At 33.1% G+C, this 18039-nt stretch overlaps 1 protein-coding gene across 1 annotated transcript; it reads right to left on the bottom strand.

Annotated features, from left to right (window-relative positions):
• Window positions 1–10183: 10183 nt before the first annotated feature.
• LOC130667064 (uncharacterized) lies at window positions 10184–11308 on the bottom strand. The gene is made up of 3 exons (XM_057468459.1): window positions 10978–11308; window positions 10714–10869; window positions 10184–10403 (listed from the first exon to the last, which is right to left on the bottom strand). Exons 1-3 carry the CDS (start codon window positions 11122–11124, stop codon window positions 10296–10298), a joined length of 411 nt encoding a protein of 136 aa, XP_057324442.1. The 5' UTR covers window positions 11125–11308; the 3' UTR covers window positions 10184–10295.
• Window positions 11309–18039: the final 6731 nt, after the last annotated feature.

The following is an 18039-nucleotide window of genomic DNA, read 5'->3' as shown; positions in this document are numbered from 1 at the left end:
GGAATGACATTACTCTAGCTTATGCTAGTTCTCTGGGGTTTTAGGTTTTAGTTATCGTAGTAGGCATTTATTTAGTACACAATAGCATTTGCTAATACTACTCCACCTTCAACATACATATTGTCAAACTATAACTACCACCAGCATCAATAATTTTATATTCTCTACATTATTAATGTTTATGATCCGCGCTAACGTAAACCGGATGTTATAATAATACGAACTGGTAAACTAATAACATTAAAAAATTTATATTACTCAGGTGTTGTACTTGATACAGACGTAACATTTGATGTTTATGTATGTAACCTATCAGAAGTAAAAATCGAGTTTTCTGATTGCGGTAATTTTAGACCGTGTACATTTTATTTATGGGACCAATTTTGTGTAATTTCTGATTGCTGGACTGTTTAAATTTAATGTGTTAGTGTTAATAAAATTGTGAATACTCGATATTGTGTAATATGAGGGAGACGTCGGTTGAAGTAGTAGACGAGCTCGTCGAAAAAGCGATCTCGGATGGCGATTTTATGAATATGTTTTTTCACCCCCGCTATAATATTTTTTCGTCCCGAAAAAATCAACATCAAGTGGATAGTGAATAGTTCCGAACGCATTACCCACTCTCCCTTTTCTTTTTATTTATTTATTTATACTTTTTTTTTCCGCGATCAAAATTATTTACCGTTTGCGATAAAGACGTTGGTTATGACCGGAGCCAATAACAATAACGCGTAACATTTGTCTTGTTGGAATGCCTTCCGAACGATGAGAATCAACCTGATAAAATCGATAAACGCTCATTGGAATTCCATTTGTTCATTATTGAAATTGTATTATCTTCAGATTATCCAATAAAATGTAAGCACATATTTTTATACTTATACATATTTTAAATCTTAATCCCCGGGAATTATCGAAACATTCGTATTTATTTTTTTCCCTGATACTTTTGAAAAAGAAGACAAAAAGGAATATTTTCCGTGTCACAGAAAAGCCACCTCCTTCATGATAGCCCCGACAAACTCGTGTTTTATCGCATTATTTATCGTCGATGCAGGGCGAACCCTCGTCGACGTCCAAGACAAAGAAACCTGGTAAAAATGACAGAGAAAATAAAAATATATATACGTATGTTCTTAACTCTGGTCGTATTTTGGGTCCACTATTATTGATGGATTCCACCCTTATGAAATATTTCCCGACGGTACGAATTTATTGCCAAATTCGGTTGATTTTATCGACATTGTTCATGATATCATGATAAAAACCTGACAGTACTTTCAACAAATACCAATTTTATAAAAAAAAAATTGTCACGAGTATTAAAATTTTTTTTATTTTCATATATATATTAAATTCCAGTTTTATTTGGTTCTTTATGATCAGACATATTGCCAGGGCTGTATTTAATAAAATTAACCCAAATAATTATCTCAAATTGATCATACAAAATGATGCCATAATATTGTACGAACAAAGGAGATTTAGTTTAACAACAATGCGTCGGTATTATTATATAAGAGGGTGCCTGCGTATCAAAAGAAGCAACTTTTTTAGTAATCACAAGGGAGTTTGCTATTTTACTTTTTTTTATTCTGGGGTTAGGTATGACGCGATGAGGATCGTTAAAAGAATTTGCACGCTCTTGTCAGCGACGCATTCGTCTGTAATGTGTCTGCAGCAATCTCCCGTTCCAGCAACAGGGGGTTGTTTAAACCCCGCGGTTTTTTTCACTATTTTTTCGATCAAATTTTTTATAGCTCACATCCTATTCATTTTTTCATAATACCGGAAAACACAAAAACCCAGGAGATATTAATGATGATAACAGTGATGTTTTTGTTGAAAAAAAAAAAATAATAAATAAATAAAGAGGCAAACGAAATTGGTGAATTTTCATCAATATGTTACTATTAGTTGACCTGCACAACAAATTATCGTTTAATAATAGATCTCGTTGGCTTGCAATGTTTCGTTTGGAACGAGTAAAATTTTGTGCATCACACAAGGGGTGGATATGGCTTTCATCATATTCACGGTATTGAAATTGCCGGTTATCTGTTTCCTGTGAATGAAAAATGCCGTTCGATGCAATAGAACTGAATACCTTGTTCACAAAAAATTCACGTTTCAAAAGAGAGAATATAATCGGCTATTTTTTTCCCTTTTTACGAATTCCTGCAATATAGACGACTTTCATTAGTTTCCTTTAGTGATCATGAATGGATGCTGAATGACGAGCGGCATCATCATCATCATCATCATCATTATCATCCCCAAAACACTGTATCATAATTTTCCATCCGGTAACACCATCATCCATGATTCTCTCCCTAGGCTAGGAGTTGTGGTTTCAGGGTTTCCCGCATTCTATGTACGCCATACACATTCTAGGTATATATGTTGATATAAATGTATGCCAGACATGACGATATATCCAGCACTCTCGCCTACAACTCCGCCTACACACCCCTCATATATACACACATACACACGCACACACATCAGTTTATATCTCCAGTGCATTCAATTACCCAGTCATTAACCGTCGATTGTCTCTTTGCGAGTGTAACCTCGTTACGCCGACTTGGATTCCGCAACGGCAATATTCTCCCTGTTTCCTAGATTTCAACACAGATAGGCTTTTAACGTATTAACTTGGCACAATGTGTCACACAATGGACGTTGTATAGACGTAAGCGGAATAGCAATATGGCTTTTGCGTGACACCAGTCTACAATTCTATTCATTTTCTCATGCTACCTGCTGCTGAAAGGAACTTTCAATAGTTCACATTAAGCATTGCGCATTACAGATTTAATAAACGATCTTGCCAGATATATTCCTCTAGTTCATCAAAGTTTCCATTTTCCCTCGATTCGAAATTCGTCCTTGTTAATAATTCCAAGGCGATATCAAGTTTACATTGGTATAATCAAACCGAAATCCATTTAAAGCACCATCTCCTGAGTCGGGTCGATCCGCGAAATTACATCATGAATCGTAGAAAGCTACTACTAGGTTATCTATACTACCGCGTTCAGGCGCATTGGGATTGGGTCGTGATGAGCAGTTTGTGGGATATGTATGTGGCTATATAGGGATGATGAGCTTGAGTCTGAGGCCTAGTGTTGCTGCATCTGCTGTTACATATTGCAGTAACTACTGCTGCTACAGGCGCTACACGTGTCGTAAAGTGACGATCAGCTTGGGAGCCGGAAATTGGCCGGATTCGCGGGCAATGAGCTGTGCTGATACTGTTGGGGTATTTGGGTGAGATGGCGGCTACGTAACCTCTGCCTGTCGATATCATGTGCATTTAGATGGACTGGTATGTGTGCAGTTGGCAAGTGCATACCGGATTTCAAACACATCAAAAGCCTCTTCTAATATTAGACATTTCTAAGTCATTAAGATCCTGTAATTCAATCATGGTAGAACCAAGCAATATTAATTTTGTTGGTAAAGCGTTATTAACTTATATACATACAGTTTAAAAGTAATGTGATAATTCAATTATAGCATAATACTTATTTTAATAATTACACCAATAAAAATGTGATTGCTTAATATGAAGCTGGAATTATTGATTGATTCAGATAATAGCCGGGATGATTGGACAGTCCGGTTCCTTCCGCGATTCAGTGTCACCATTAACCGTAGATAAGCTTTCGCGCGGGCAATACTGGCCAATATTGAATGGTCTGTACTGGCAGTTTGCCGGAGGGCCAGTTGTTAGAGTAGTTGGGCTGCTCTTGCAACGTGTACAGTCGGGGAGATATGTGGACACACAAGGAGGGTTGTGCATTAGTGGTGCTATTGTGTGCAGCCTCTCGCAATCCAACCCCTCGTATCCATATTACTCGGCTAGCAGTCGGTCAGCGATGAGCTCGGCTTCGAGTTCTCACTTGCTTCTATATGTCTATCTCCGTTTCACTGCTACTTCTCTCTCGTCATCTCATATCAGACTGGTACCGTGTACAGTAGAGGATGGGAACTTGCGTCTATATGCAAACCAACGATAATGAGTCCGTCAACCCCGTAACGACGTTTGCCACCATATCCTTGCACTTAGCCGCGGGCCTACCAACTGCTATTCCGGACAGATCCTTCGGTTTATCCGTCTCAAATGCAAATCTAGTCTATTTCACAACCCTCCTCAAACCTCTCCTACTCCAACTCCTACCCCAGCACCCAATTCTCCAACTTCTTAGTCTTCCTTGTCCTCTGAAGCTCTTGATACATCCCTCCAAGATTTCATGCAAATACCTCTCGATTATCGTGCTACGTCGAACAGCTTTCTGTGTGTTACATCAATTGGAATATAGTCGATGAATTGTGGATACTCGATGAGCCGAGAATCCGATCCTCGAGGAATGCTTCCTATGCAACTTATCAAAAGACCGTTACCAAAAAGTTCACAAAGTGTACTACTTAAACTTTACTCCATTGACTCTGATAAAAGACTTGAAATTTTCTTTATAGTCAACGAGCTGGCTGTTTCCTTTGACTTTTATCACTTTCCAAAGCCGGACAGTTTTTTTTAGCTTATTTTCATTTTTGGATTCTAACGCCAGCATAGTGATGGCTATTTCTTGATAGGACATCAGCTTTAATGATATAATATTCCCCGAGGATATTCTCTATCATTTCAGTGATATGTACGTCCAAGTGCATCATATAAACATCATTCACAACACACACATATACACACGAAGGTAATATATCCAAACAAAGAGACACATCAAAATTGAACAGGGAGTGAATGAGACAAGAGTATTAGCAAAACTCGATCCACATCACTCGACGCTGCTGATGGTATAATGTTTAGGATAGCTTGTCGCAATATGTTAACCGCGAGCAAGTGAATTCCATCAGATCTGGATCTCTGCATAATTCCTACAATTCACCCATACGATTACTAATTTAGAAACAGAATTGCTAAGTCAACATATGATTATAACCAGCAACCAATCACTAACAACAATATTAAGGAATGGCTCATCAACTTGAGGCCATTTCTGCTGATGTTATTCATACATTGTATAAATATAGCAACTATTGATTCTGCTTATTAACGAACAATATATTTAGTTTCGATGAAAAAGGTGTGTAAAATGATCCAATGGACGTCATAATTATGCACTGTCATATTGGAAATTGTGGTGAATCGAGATTGATTCTCCGTTAACAAGTGGAATGAGATATTGTTACAATATATTGCTATCACTGCGATGGGAGGGCATTTCCCTTCAACTAATTTACGCTTTTCATCGAATTTCATATCGTACTCATCTATTTATTTATTATCATTTCATATATCTCTATATGTTATATAACAAAGTTGTGTCTTTGTCTATTCGAAAGCGCATAACATAATAACCAATAGCATTCGTTCATAACTCGTTAAAATTCCATTCGCTATTATGATTTTCCTTTATTATAAATCGATATGCTACAAAATACAATAATAATGATAACAATGACATATCATCTGATTGGAATATAATTTTATTGCTCATGTCATTAACTGTTTGTCAAACGGAAAATTCAAAACTGAATAAAAATAAAAGTACTGCTACAAATATACAGCTATTGGATTGGATTAAATTGAATTGGGTAATTTATTAAAATGGCTTTTTTTCTAAATGTCTTTTACAGCGTAAATGTTATGCGATTTGACGATGAGTTTCGATTTGTCGCTTAAGAATTTTAAGCCAGATCTTTTAAAACGGCCCCTACTTTAGACACTTATTGAAGGGTAACTTTTTTCGCCTACAATACCATGCTCTTGTTTTCGTTGTTATTATCATTATTTACTAAAGGGGAATAAAATATCGTACATTAGCGCGTCAACTTACGTACAATATTGGTCCCTAGGTGGTAATAGTTTTTGCCAATCGACATATAAAAAAAATTCCACTGTAGGCTGTATTGTAAATTCGCGGGGAAATGTAGCGTATTGTTATTTCTTAGATATCTCGATAAAATTGATCTACTACAGTCAGATCATTATTATTATCATTACTTACCAAGTCTTTGGTAGTAAAATTTATATTTTGCCTGAATTGATACCTTCAAGGGGGATAGCCACTGTGAAATTTCAAAAAAAAAAAATTTTTTTTTTTTATTAAATCAAAGTTTATATGTTCAAAAATATGTATCCAGAGTTTTACATGAAAATTCCTAAGATTTTCCAAGTTATAATCAGTTCTGTGACAGCACGTCAACTGACCGTTGCATCGACTAAAAATTTCAAACGCGTTTTTCTCGAAACTACTTTTTTGAACTGGTGGCATCTGTAATTTTCATAAATATGAACCGATTCGCAACTTTTTTTTTCGTATTCGTCTATTCAGTAGCTAAAGTTGCACGTAGGGGATTTTCAAAATTTTGACTTTTAAGATTTTTTAGGGCTGCTTGAATCCAAAAAATGAGAAAAAAAAAACGAAAAAAATTTTAATAGGTCGCCATTATTTTTCAAATTCAAATTTTCAAAATCCCCTATGTGGACGATAACCACATGCATACAGATACAACGCCATTTAATTTTTTTGTTTCTGATAATCCGTTTTTGAGTTAGAGATGACACTGTGGTGGGGGAAATTTTTTTGGTGCTCCACAAAAATGCTTATAACTTTGTAACAATATGATATTTTTTAATAAAAATTTAGGAGAATTATCTTCAATGTATACTTTATAAAACAAAAAAAACCGATCCCCAAATTCCTTTATTATTCCAGTCAAGAAAATTCCCGAAAATCACCTATTTTTTCGATCCTCACAGTGGCTATCTCCCTTAAAGTCATTACGTATTGGTAGTCATTAAAACAGCCAGTTAATTTAATACTCAGCAATGAGATCATAATTGACTCAAGTATTTTCTCTACTGCAGTGTATAAACCCTCATTTTCTCTCAACACGAAAATTTAACTTACTCTCAATTCATATCTGGTGTATAACGCACACATTGTAGTCTCGTATATATATTGTGCACGTTCAGTTACTGTACTGAGACTAATTGAATACAGCCAACGAGCTATTGACTCGACCGCGGCTTATTAGATTGCTTCAACGAGAGATCCACGGAACCCGTCAAATGTTGAGACTAAATTACTTTAAGGGGTAATCAAACCCTATTTTACAATTAGTTTAAAGTTAATAAATGGTAACTGGTAACTAAAAATAATTATTTACGAGTGTAAATATGTCTATATATATGAATTGTAATTTGGGTAAAAATGATTTAATAAAATATTAATGATATTTAACAATCTTCTTAAGTCGACAAAAGACAGGAATATTTCTAGAGACTCCGGAATACAGGATTAGCCGTTTTCCTTTGACGTTTGTACAAGAATGAATAAAAGGAGAGGTAAAAATAAATACCCGGTAGCGTAGCGAAAAAAAAAATAAGCTCTAAAGAGGCCTGATGAATTTTAAATCAGGCACGCATTGAAATCGGAAAAGTCTCGTTGCCCGGAGGACTTTAAACATCTCGACGATCCACCGTCTCTTACCACTTACCGATCTTCGTCTTTATCTTTCAGATTTTAAAAACGTATCCTATCTCTCTGGATGCTATCGCGTGCGCTTACCTTTGAGTCGAGTTTTCATCTCTTAATAATACAGAGCCACTAATACCCTGATCACATATTCCAGAATGAAAAGCAAATCTTGCGCTTCGGGCGGGTTATAAGGACGGCACATTAATTCCATTAGAAATAACTTCTCTTATTCCCTTCACTCTTGTACTTGTCATTTATTATTTTTTATAATATTGCATTTTTTAAATTTCCATATTTACTCTTTAAATTTTATAGAGTATTTATTTTTAACAATAAAATACTATTTTATTTTGTAATACGGCTTGCCAGAAATAATATCAAATAAACGGAGTGACTCCCATCCCGACAGATCACTCTTTTCTGGCATACACAATACAAGACATGCTAAAATATTATTAAATTTTCCCAGCCCCCCTTCTCATCTCACGTGTCATTTTTCACTGTATTCACTTCTGCAAGAAAATATTTTACATGCTGTAACGTAAATTTGTGTCGCTTCAACGAGGGTCATAGAGCAAAAAAAGTACCGTCTACTATATAAAAAAAAAAAAAATAAATAACCAGCATCCAGTATACAATCACAAAAGAAAGATGGAAAAATAACTTTTGGTCGTGCAATAACACAAGACTTGGCAATAAGTCAGAATACTCTGCAGAGACACGCTTAAATAAAATGTATCGGCTTTATGTACACATATATATCTACACAAACATATACATATATATGCAAAAGAGACTCACGAGTCGATATCCGACAATCGCACCCCTTAGGGAAATCGTTCTAAACCTTTTAAATTGTACCCACTACTTTTTCTTTTTGTACCTTTAAAAAAAAGAATAAAATAAAAAAAAAATTTGTAGTGCGTCTCGAACTCACGACTCACAACTTTCACAACAACATCTACTATAAGTTGTAACTAGTTACATAGTTTATATACGATAGTGTGTATATAATATAAATGCGTGGTATATAAAATGGTAGGGACATAAATACACCTCGAAACGGAAAAGGGAATCTGTTTAAAATATGTTCATAGTATATAAGAATATGGCGTTACGCTATGGTCGTTTGCCACGGGGAATAGCTAAATGCTTTTTGCGAGAGGGCATTTAAATCTTTACCTTTCAAGCCGACCCACTCGACCCACCTCTTTTTTTCTCATGCAGAACACTCACACCCCTGCACTTTCTGAACCCTCTCCCTAATCCCGGGTTTTTTTACCCTTAACCTCCTCGACGCGCTCGCTGTGTCTTTTTCCTCTCGTATTCTCATATCCTTGGCATTAAATGCTGGGTATGCCACTCGGCATGGTTTCTATTCGGGTCTTTGATAAAATGAAGTCGAACTGAAGTTGAACGAAGTGAATGAAAACAACAAGCGAAGAAATAAAAGAAACATTGAGTCTGTGATGTTGAATTTGTTTGTTATCAATTTCTGGAGTTAGTCCCAAAAGTACTTTTCGAGTGTCTGCAAATATCACGTCTCTTTGCTCGCTATCTTGATGTTGCCGGGCTTTTTATCGAAATTGACCTCTCGTCCTTTGGGATATACCAAATAAATCCTTAGATATATTGCTTTTATTTATTATCATATATTTTTATTATTATTAAATATATTTATATTTTTTTTATATAAAAATTCAAACTCTAACAGTAAAAAAAGATCTGTCTATCAGTTGACCCTGCGGCCAGCCCCAAAACTTCCCGCTGTTTTCGAGCTCCTTGAGCTTAAAAACATTGTTGTGAATTCATTTTCGAGCTCGAAAATACTTTTGTGTGCCATTGTTTTGAAAAAAAAACGTTTTTCACCATTTATTTCTTCAACGATATCTCGCGAACGAATTAACCGATTGAAACGATTGAGGTGGCATTCAACGCGTTTTCTTGATTTCTAGAGTTGACTAAATTTTGAAGTCGATCGTTCAACTCGTTTCTGAGAAATCAATAAAAAACTAAAAAGAAAAATTTTTTTTTCGTAATTCGCAAATATTTTCGAGTCTACTTGATCAAATGATCTTAAATTTTTAGGAAAGTTGATGGCCAACAAGCTGTTTCGATTGCCGCCTTAACCATCCAAATCGATTCATTAGTTAAAAAGTTACAAAGAATTTACATACATACATACACACGCACACATACATGCATACATACATACATACATACTTGCATACAGACACTCGGACATCATTCTGAAAATAATCAGAATAGTTTCCTAGGATCTCAAAACGTCGACATCTGATGAAAACTCAATTTTTGAAAATCGGGATGAAAACAATAACTTCCCTTTTTTTGAAAATCATCGAAATCCTTAGCGGGAAGTTAAAAAAAACGGTTAACTTTGAAATTTATAAAACATTGACGTACTTGCGAACGACTACACAAGTGTCTTTAATAATTTCTCTTTAAAATTAATTTCGAATTAAAATAATAATGATGTTACACAAGAAACTAAAAATAACTTTTTTCACTTTAAAGACAGGTGTGATATTTTTAATTACACACTTGTTCTTAGTGTCATAATACTACTGTCATACTTTTTTTTACACATTTATTATAGAGCACAGTGGAAAAATGGACCCCATAAGCCTTTTTATAAAATAAAAATTCTAGGTACAAAATAGTTCTTTATTTTATTCTTTTTTTTTGACAGAAAACAACATAGACCGCTTTTATATTTAATTTATTTCCAAATAATGAAATTAACAAAATTATTTTAAGTATTTATTAATCATAAACTATAAGATTCGTGGGATATTTCGGCTTGCAGTATTTAATTCCAGTATTATCTCGTAAAACACATTCTCCAGTACAGCAGTCATCATCTTTCGTGCACTATAACAAAAAAAAAATTATAAATACACAATGAAAGTTATTCATTGAAACAGCATCAGTCAAAATCCCCGATCATAAATCAACGATTAAAAATTCCCAATACAAAGATATCTATTTTAAGAAATTGAAGAAATATGAATACCGTTTAAATTTATAAAAAAATTAGGGAATATTTTGACTGGGGGATTTTTATCATGGTTATTTTAGTCACTGTTATTTTCGACAGACCCTGTTTTTAAACTCTTAGCTGAGTCAATAATAGAAAAGTTCATTTATTAATTTCTTATTATTATTTTATTTGAATACATACATTTCCATATAATATGCAAAATGTCGGTACTTGAACACTCAATGGTGAAGCTATATATATGTTATTTATATACTGTGTTTCTGAATCACAAGTACCAATCAAATTGTCTGCAGTATACGTACACTTGTTAGAACAACAATCAGCATTCCTAGAACACTAGAATAAATAATTAAAAATTTCTCTTCAAAAACTGCGACCATTTTGTTTTTGGTCGGACAGCTGAGTTTAAATTATTTGAATTCTAATTAATAACGCGATACCTACATTACTGGCCTCGGGTAAACAGCTTTCCTGTACCCATCTCGCTTGTATTTCGATAATAATTAATAGATTGACAACTACAAACAGTAACATCTTTATATAATTTGAATAAGAATACACAGGATGATTTAATGCACTGTTCGAATTCATTCTTTTCGAATATCACTGCCTTACTCGGTATTGATTGAGTACACCTGTGGTTCAAATAAACACGAGTGACGTAAGAGATAAAAAACGAAAAAGAAAAGAAAACGACTCGAGGCAATTAGTGACCTTCACAAAAAGTTAACACTAGATTGACTACGGTATTTTAATATGCATTCAATTTCATTCAGCTTTAGGTTATGATCAGCGCGCATGCGCTTGTGCAATATTTTACAAGCCTCTAAGTTTATTGTTTTTCCGACCTTATTACATTGTCAATATACTTCCCTATAAATATATATGTTTTTGAGTGATAGAAACAGATCGAATACAATGACGGCTCAAAAGTTTTCGAGAAAAAAAATTTGGATGCTTAAGACATTTGTTTTTATAAAAAATTTTTTTTTTTTATACTTTTATTCATAAGTGTATTTTGAATGATATTTTTAACCGTCCCTAATTCACAATAGAAACACAGGTTCCATAATTTTTGTGATTAAAAACCATTGAAACTTTATAAATTAGAAAATAAAAAAAAATCATATGTTGGTCTTTAATTTAAATTTATTAGAAATCAATTAAATATGTTATATATTTATTATCAGATAGACGATGATGATTTCCGACAAAGTTTTTAACGAGTATAAAATCAGACGGATTGCAATAATTCAATTAATTTATTGCAGAAAAAAAATTTCAATTGAGGCCATATATAGTTCCTGAGATTTCGCAGCTGAATTTATCTATATGCTGAAATGCAATAATGAAGGTTTGCAGAAGTAGGCACAGTCACACATTTTCTAGAACAGCAATCATCATCTGCTATACACTGCATAAAAAAAAAATATTTAAATTATAGTTAAAATCATATTCACAACTTCACAGTTTTGTGTATCTGAGCAATAATTTACTGGTCTCTAAAATTATTTTAATACGCACATAATGTCCAGTTAAGCGACAATATGTTAGTCGTCTAATACTTAAAGGTGAATAATATTTCTCAAGAGGTTGTTTTTCTAAACCGCAGAGATAAAAATCCTTCCCAGTTACACGTCCACACTTATTAGTGCAACAATCAATATTCTTAAGACACTGAAATATTAATTCATAAATAATTTTTATTCAATAAATTTCTTATTAGTTTCCGGTGGAGAAAAGTATCAAAATTATTTATTGCAAGTCCTCATTATACTGATGTTCTTTTGATAATCAGTAAAAAATTTAAAAACGGTACTAGAGTACTTGTGTTTCGGGATGATTAAGAAATTTAGCGATGAACAAGAACATAAATTTTATCCTTTTTCCCCATTTCATTGGCGTATTAATTTACAAACTTTTTTATTATCTGGAATGCATCGTCTTATTTCGACTTTTTCGATCGTAGAATTAGTACAAGCGATAGTCGATTGATCATTGACTGTTATAGAGGTAACATTATTCACTAATCGCATGCACTTACAGAAGGTGGTATTGGTTAAGATCAAACATAATTTGGAACAGCAATCACCATCTATAGAACACTTAAAAATTTTTATTTAAATATATATTAATACAAATAACATTATTTTTATTTATTTTTATTTATTAAATTTTCATGCCAAGGCATAGGCCAAATGGCAAAGTGAAATCATACAGATGATCTTACAGCAGTAGAACAAATTTGAAAATTATGATACTCTCTAAACATGAATAAGTGAAATAAGTGAATATTTACTAATTCTGAGTGCCAACCGAACCAATTGTTGAAATTAGTAGTTCGGTTTGCACTTGAAACCAGTCAACATTCACTTATTTTCACTAATTCATGTTTGGAGAGTAGGAAAAAATATTCTTATTTCTTTGGTTCATTCTAATTTTATCATTTATCAAACAAAATTTATAAAGTTCAAATTTTTTAATTAGGATACGTACGTTACTTCCAGCTTGTAAGCCATTTTTTCCTTTAAATATTACTTGTGCGTCACTAACAATCAATAAATAAAATATAATCAACAGTAGCATGTTCAATTTTTTATAACGATTATTTTGGAATGATTCTGCGTAGATATCACCGACATCACTTTTATATGACTTATGTATATATTTGTGTGTGTTATATGTGTTACATTATTAACTTGTGAAAGACACAAAAAGCCACTGATAATAAACTAATAAAAACCGAAATAAAACATAATTACTAAGATCCTGATCTTGTGTTTTTTTTTTTTATTTAACGGTACCGGATTTCCCAAATAGTTTAAAAAGAAAAAAAACAACCATACGTTTTTTAATTTCTTCGTAAAAATATCTTTCATATTCATAATTCTATGGAAGACTGACTAACAAGTGGGATAACTTTTGGAAAAATCCTCTGCACTAAACAAATTAATATCATATTAAATATGCAAATATGTAAATCCAAAAAATCCAATTTTAGGAAAACAATCGTCACACTTTTTTTTAAATTTCCCGCCATGTTTCGATGTTTTATTTTTTTCTTTTGTAAAATCCACTGGGTAATAAATAGAAATTCGAAAACCTGCTATAAAATTGCCGCTTGGGAATTTCGAACCAACCCCACAATAAAACGCTTATATCTAATTAATTTTTCAAAAATATACTAAAATATTATTACGAGTGTAATTTATGAAAAAGTAAAAAAATAAGAATTGTTTTTTCCAAATTTTCACAGTAGTGTGGCCCTCTAATGGACATAGTTAACATTTTTTAGACATATCTTATCTTACAAAAGTAATATTGAACGTTTAGTATTCTCTTCTTGTAAACAATATTCCCCTTTGGCGGTTAAATAAAATGTTATTTATAAATCTCAAAAACTAACTTTGGAATTTTCTAATAAATTATTTTATTGTCTATTTATATTTATAATATGCTATAAATTTTTTATTAGCTCATAGACTTTTATAAAAACAAAAAAAAATTAAAGAATAAAAATTTCTCGGATGTTTTGATTTTTTGTTCTTCTCACTGAGTAAATAAAAATAAATTTTTTATATGTTCTCAGTAATCTTGAGTATTGAAACACATTTTCCTCACCCCCAGTAGCAATAGCAGTAGTAGTAGTAGTAGAAGTAGTGATGGTAGAAGATACTTTTATTCATTATCCATCATAACAGGCACTTGGTTTGGAAGTTGAATCTTTGATCTCAGTTATCACGCGTCTTTGAGATTTGATGGCCCTCTAGGGCAGCCTACCCGTGTATTGTGTAAGTAAATCGGTCACTTGCGGCGTATGTGGTATCAAGTAACAGGGCGCTTTATGTACGAGTAAGTAAGTAAGTGTATGTATTGTGAAAGTGAAGAAGGAAAGCAAAAGAAGGAGGAGTTAAAGATAAAGTGAGGTGTTCCCCCGAAAACTATGTCCGGTCACGTCACCCTTGACTCCACTACTGCCCTTGTCTAACCCACACTTCTGGACGCTCTTTTATAGCGCATAAATATCAAAAGCTCCATCCCTACATGACAACCCTCAAACTCTCACTCGATCTTTATTACTGGGGTTACTCTTGTGGCGATAGAAATATAGATTTTTTTCCAATACACATACCACTTATTATTTCATCCCGTAGTAATTCATTTGTATATTATTATTTTAAATAATTTACTCTAGCCGCACTAAATAATAAAATAGAATATAAAGAAATTAGCGAATTTCGGACCGACCGATGTTTGGAAACGAATTTTTGATAGTTAGTTTTATGGATAAAATTGAATGGAAAATCCAAAATAAAAGTTAAATAAACAGTAGCGATAAAATAAAATATCATTTAAAATCTTTATTAAACTTTTTATTTAAAACAAGAGCATTCACGTCCAGCCATTCAAACCGTATCCCCGGAACCTGTTAAAAGGTTAACGAGTAAGCGTTGAATTAAATTGAAAAAATGTTAAAAGACTTTTATCCTCTCTATCTCAACAAGAGGAGAGCCAAGCCAAGTAATAGTTTAAGTAATTTCGTCTCATTGCCTTGTCGAGGAATGTCCGGTCTACTTGAAAAAGGATCCATTCGCTGAGAAAATAATCGCACCACTTCACCCTCCGTGCAAGCAAACGAGAGTAATTCTGCTTTTCTTTTCCTCTTCATTTTATTTCCATTTATTTTTATTTTATTTGATGACACTTTTTCCGTAGCCAGATAAGAAATTTAAACTATTGTCAGACTATCACGTGTTTATTATTTTTTTTTTTTTTTTTTTTACGAATATATAGCTCGTGATATTTCAATAGCTTTGAGTTCTCGAGTTGAGTCTTCTTCTCGTATCAGTACAGTCCTTATATCCCTTTTTTGCGATGCCCATATATGTACTCATATACTCAATATATATGTTCCAATAAAACTAGAGAGCAGAGTGACGACGAATAACCACTCGCAGCTTTTGTGTAGTATCGGATACATCACCAGTATAGACTTCATTTTTTTTTTTTTTCTATTTGAGGGTATGAGCAGAGAAGAGGGAAAAATACTAGTGTATAGTAGTCTGTAGTGGTTGTTATCGGCCATCAGGTTTTATATCCAAGCGGCACACGGCTATGAGAAAATAAGGGCTGGCGAAGAAAAAAATATTATTGAGGAGAAGAATAAAAATAATAATAAATATAAATTAAAGTGAGAAAAATAGATGAAAGATATATATAATAAAAAAATAAATGTATCAGATTATTTTTCATAGGAAGAATAGAAAAAAGTAAAGAGAGAAGCCCATATGGGGTAAAATGAACATCCAAAAATTTTTAATGTTGGTGTTACTTTATATTTTAGTGAGGTAAAATAGTCACACGAAGAAGTTTTGTTAAAAATAATGGTTATACTTCCGAAAACCTCCCCCCACCGATTACTCTTAAAATGCGGTAAAATTCGAGTTATAACAACCAAAACTCAAGACAGTACTCCAAAGTTGGCGACGAAGCCACGTTGGCAGTGATAATTTGAAATTTGTACACATAGATGGCGTTAGCCGAGTCATTTAATTGATCATCGATCAAACCGGCGATCGTGGTCGAGCGGTCTAAGGCGTAAGACTTAGATCTCTCGAACACGATCGTTGGCCAGGCGTGGGTTCGAATCCCAGTGGAAGCCGAAAGAATTTTTCACGTATGAAGTGTGAGGTCTTTCGGACCTGAGATTCGTCCCGATGCCGACATTTAAATAAGATCGGTATAAAGAAAATGAATTTTATTTGGTGTGATGTGATCTGTGGACTGGGTTTTCTTAGGCTCAATGGAACTGTGTTCCCGAGCGTTCTTGTTTAAAAGTGACCAGACTGGCTTTAAATAAAAAAAAAAAAAAAAAAAAAATATATCATCGATCAATAACTCAATTAAAATTAAATTTACTTAATAATTAATTTTATTTAAAACCGTAAGAAGGACGGTGGCGTGTAGGTCCAACCCATTTATAATTTTATGGTAACTTCACTCTCTAAACATGAATAAGTGAAAATAAGTAAATATTCACTAATTCCAAGTGCAAACCGAACCACTAATTTCAAAAAGTGATTCGGTTGGCACTCAGAATAAGTGAATATTCACTTATTTCACTTATTCATGTTTAGAGAGCAGTGTTAGGTATGAGGCAGGGTGTGATGGAGGTGCCTCACTGACGATTCCACCATCACATCCGGAATGAAACTTAATATTGTTCGGTGTCTATTGAAATTTAATTTCGGTAAAGATTGTTTGTTGGTAGATTGATGATCTTAGACTTGTAAAAACACGCGCATCATTTTAAATAACCTAACAATTAGTTGAAATGTGTTTAATTAGTCTACATGTGCTTACAACAATTGGTCAGCTTGATAGCTCTGTCGCCAAAAATCACTGCCAAAACTTTCTGTACATAAAAAAATACGTTTTTCTGAGTAATTATAGGTGGATTAAATGGGGGGGGGGGGGTCAGAAGTATAGCCAAAATAATTAAATGAACGACCAATTTTTTTCATTTGAAAAAATTTTTAGACAGCAGAGAAAGAAGAGTAGCCAAAAAATTACTGGTTCCAGTTTATCTGAGATCGAAGTAGTGAAGAATTTAAAATACTATACAAAGTAAAAAAAATTTTACTGAAAATTTTGGGGTCGCTATTCTGCCCGACCCTTTTCTGCAGATGATTTATTGAATAAGCTGACCTTTTGAATATTTAAAATTTATTTAAATTTATAGTGTGAAGATTAGATGTAAGATCTCGAATCTAAAAGACACAAGAAGAGTTATATGTTACATTAGGTATCTCGGTTCGTTTTATTGTTACAAATGACACGGCAGTCAATTCAACCCAAATCAACTAAACGGAAAAGAAAAAAGACTACACGGAGCATGGACTTTTATTCTTATAGTAACATCGTAACTCGTTTACTTTTGTCCCTCCTAATGTATATTAAATATATATAAATGCAAGTCATAGTCTCTTATAATAATGATACGGTCTATTTAATAACTATAAATTACATCTTACAGATCTTTACTACTTTTTTTTTTACTTTAATTATTAGTATCAGATAAAAGTGTTAATTAATAACCAGCTGATAGTATATTAAAAAAATTTTAATCAATAAATATTATAATTTCTGTTTCAATTATGATTTAGTGATTTGTCAATTACAAGAAATCACGTTTTTTTTTTTTTTTTTTTTTACAATTACCCTAGTTCTTAATTAAATTCAATATTTCTTAATTTTTTTTTTAGATTGCTGCCTTTCGCACATTGAATACGAGGCGCCACGGCATAGCTACATTTCATTGGATTTTCCGTCTGAAGACTTTAAGACAGTCGCCTTATTGACCGGGTTTCGATATATCGCTTCTCTAGACCGAGAAAAATAAAATAAGATACTCACAGCTTTTAAAGTTACACTCGTAACTCTCTTCCAGTTATATCAACAATATATCAGATTACCCACTAGCTTTTTTATTTTACTCCAATCTTA

The sequence above is a fragment of the Microplitis mediator genome, chromosome 4, assembly GCF_029852145.1.
Source record: "Microplitis mediator isolate UGA2020A chromosome 4, iyMicMedi2.1, whole genome shotgun sequence".
Classification (NCBI taxonomy): domain Eukaryota; kingdom Metazoa; phylum Arthropoda; class Insecta; order Hymenoptera; family Braconidae; genus Microplitis; species Microplitis mediator.
Note: the sequence above shows the minus strand (reverse complement) of the source record. Positions and strands in the feature narration are given on the sequence as shown.

Coding starts and splice junctions, on each gene's coding strand:
- LOC130667064 (XM_057468459.1), bottom strand. CDS start 11,124: ATGAATTCGAACAGTGCATTAAATCATCCTGTGTATTCTTATTCAAAT. Junction 10,870..10,977: donor GTTTACCCGAGGCCAGTAAT/GTAGGTATCGCG, acceptor TATTTATTCTAG/TGTTCTAGGAATGCTGATTG. Junction 10,404..10,713: donor TTTGCATATTATATGGAAAT/GTATGTATTCAA, acceptor TTTTTGTTATAG/TGCACGAAAGATGATGACTG.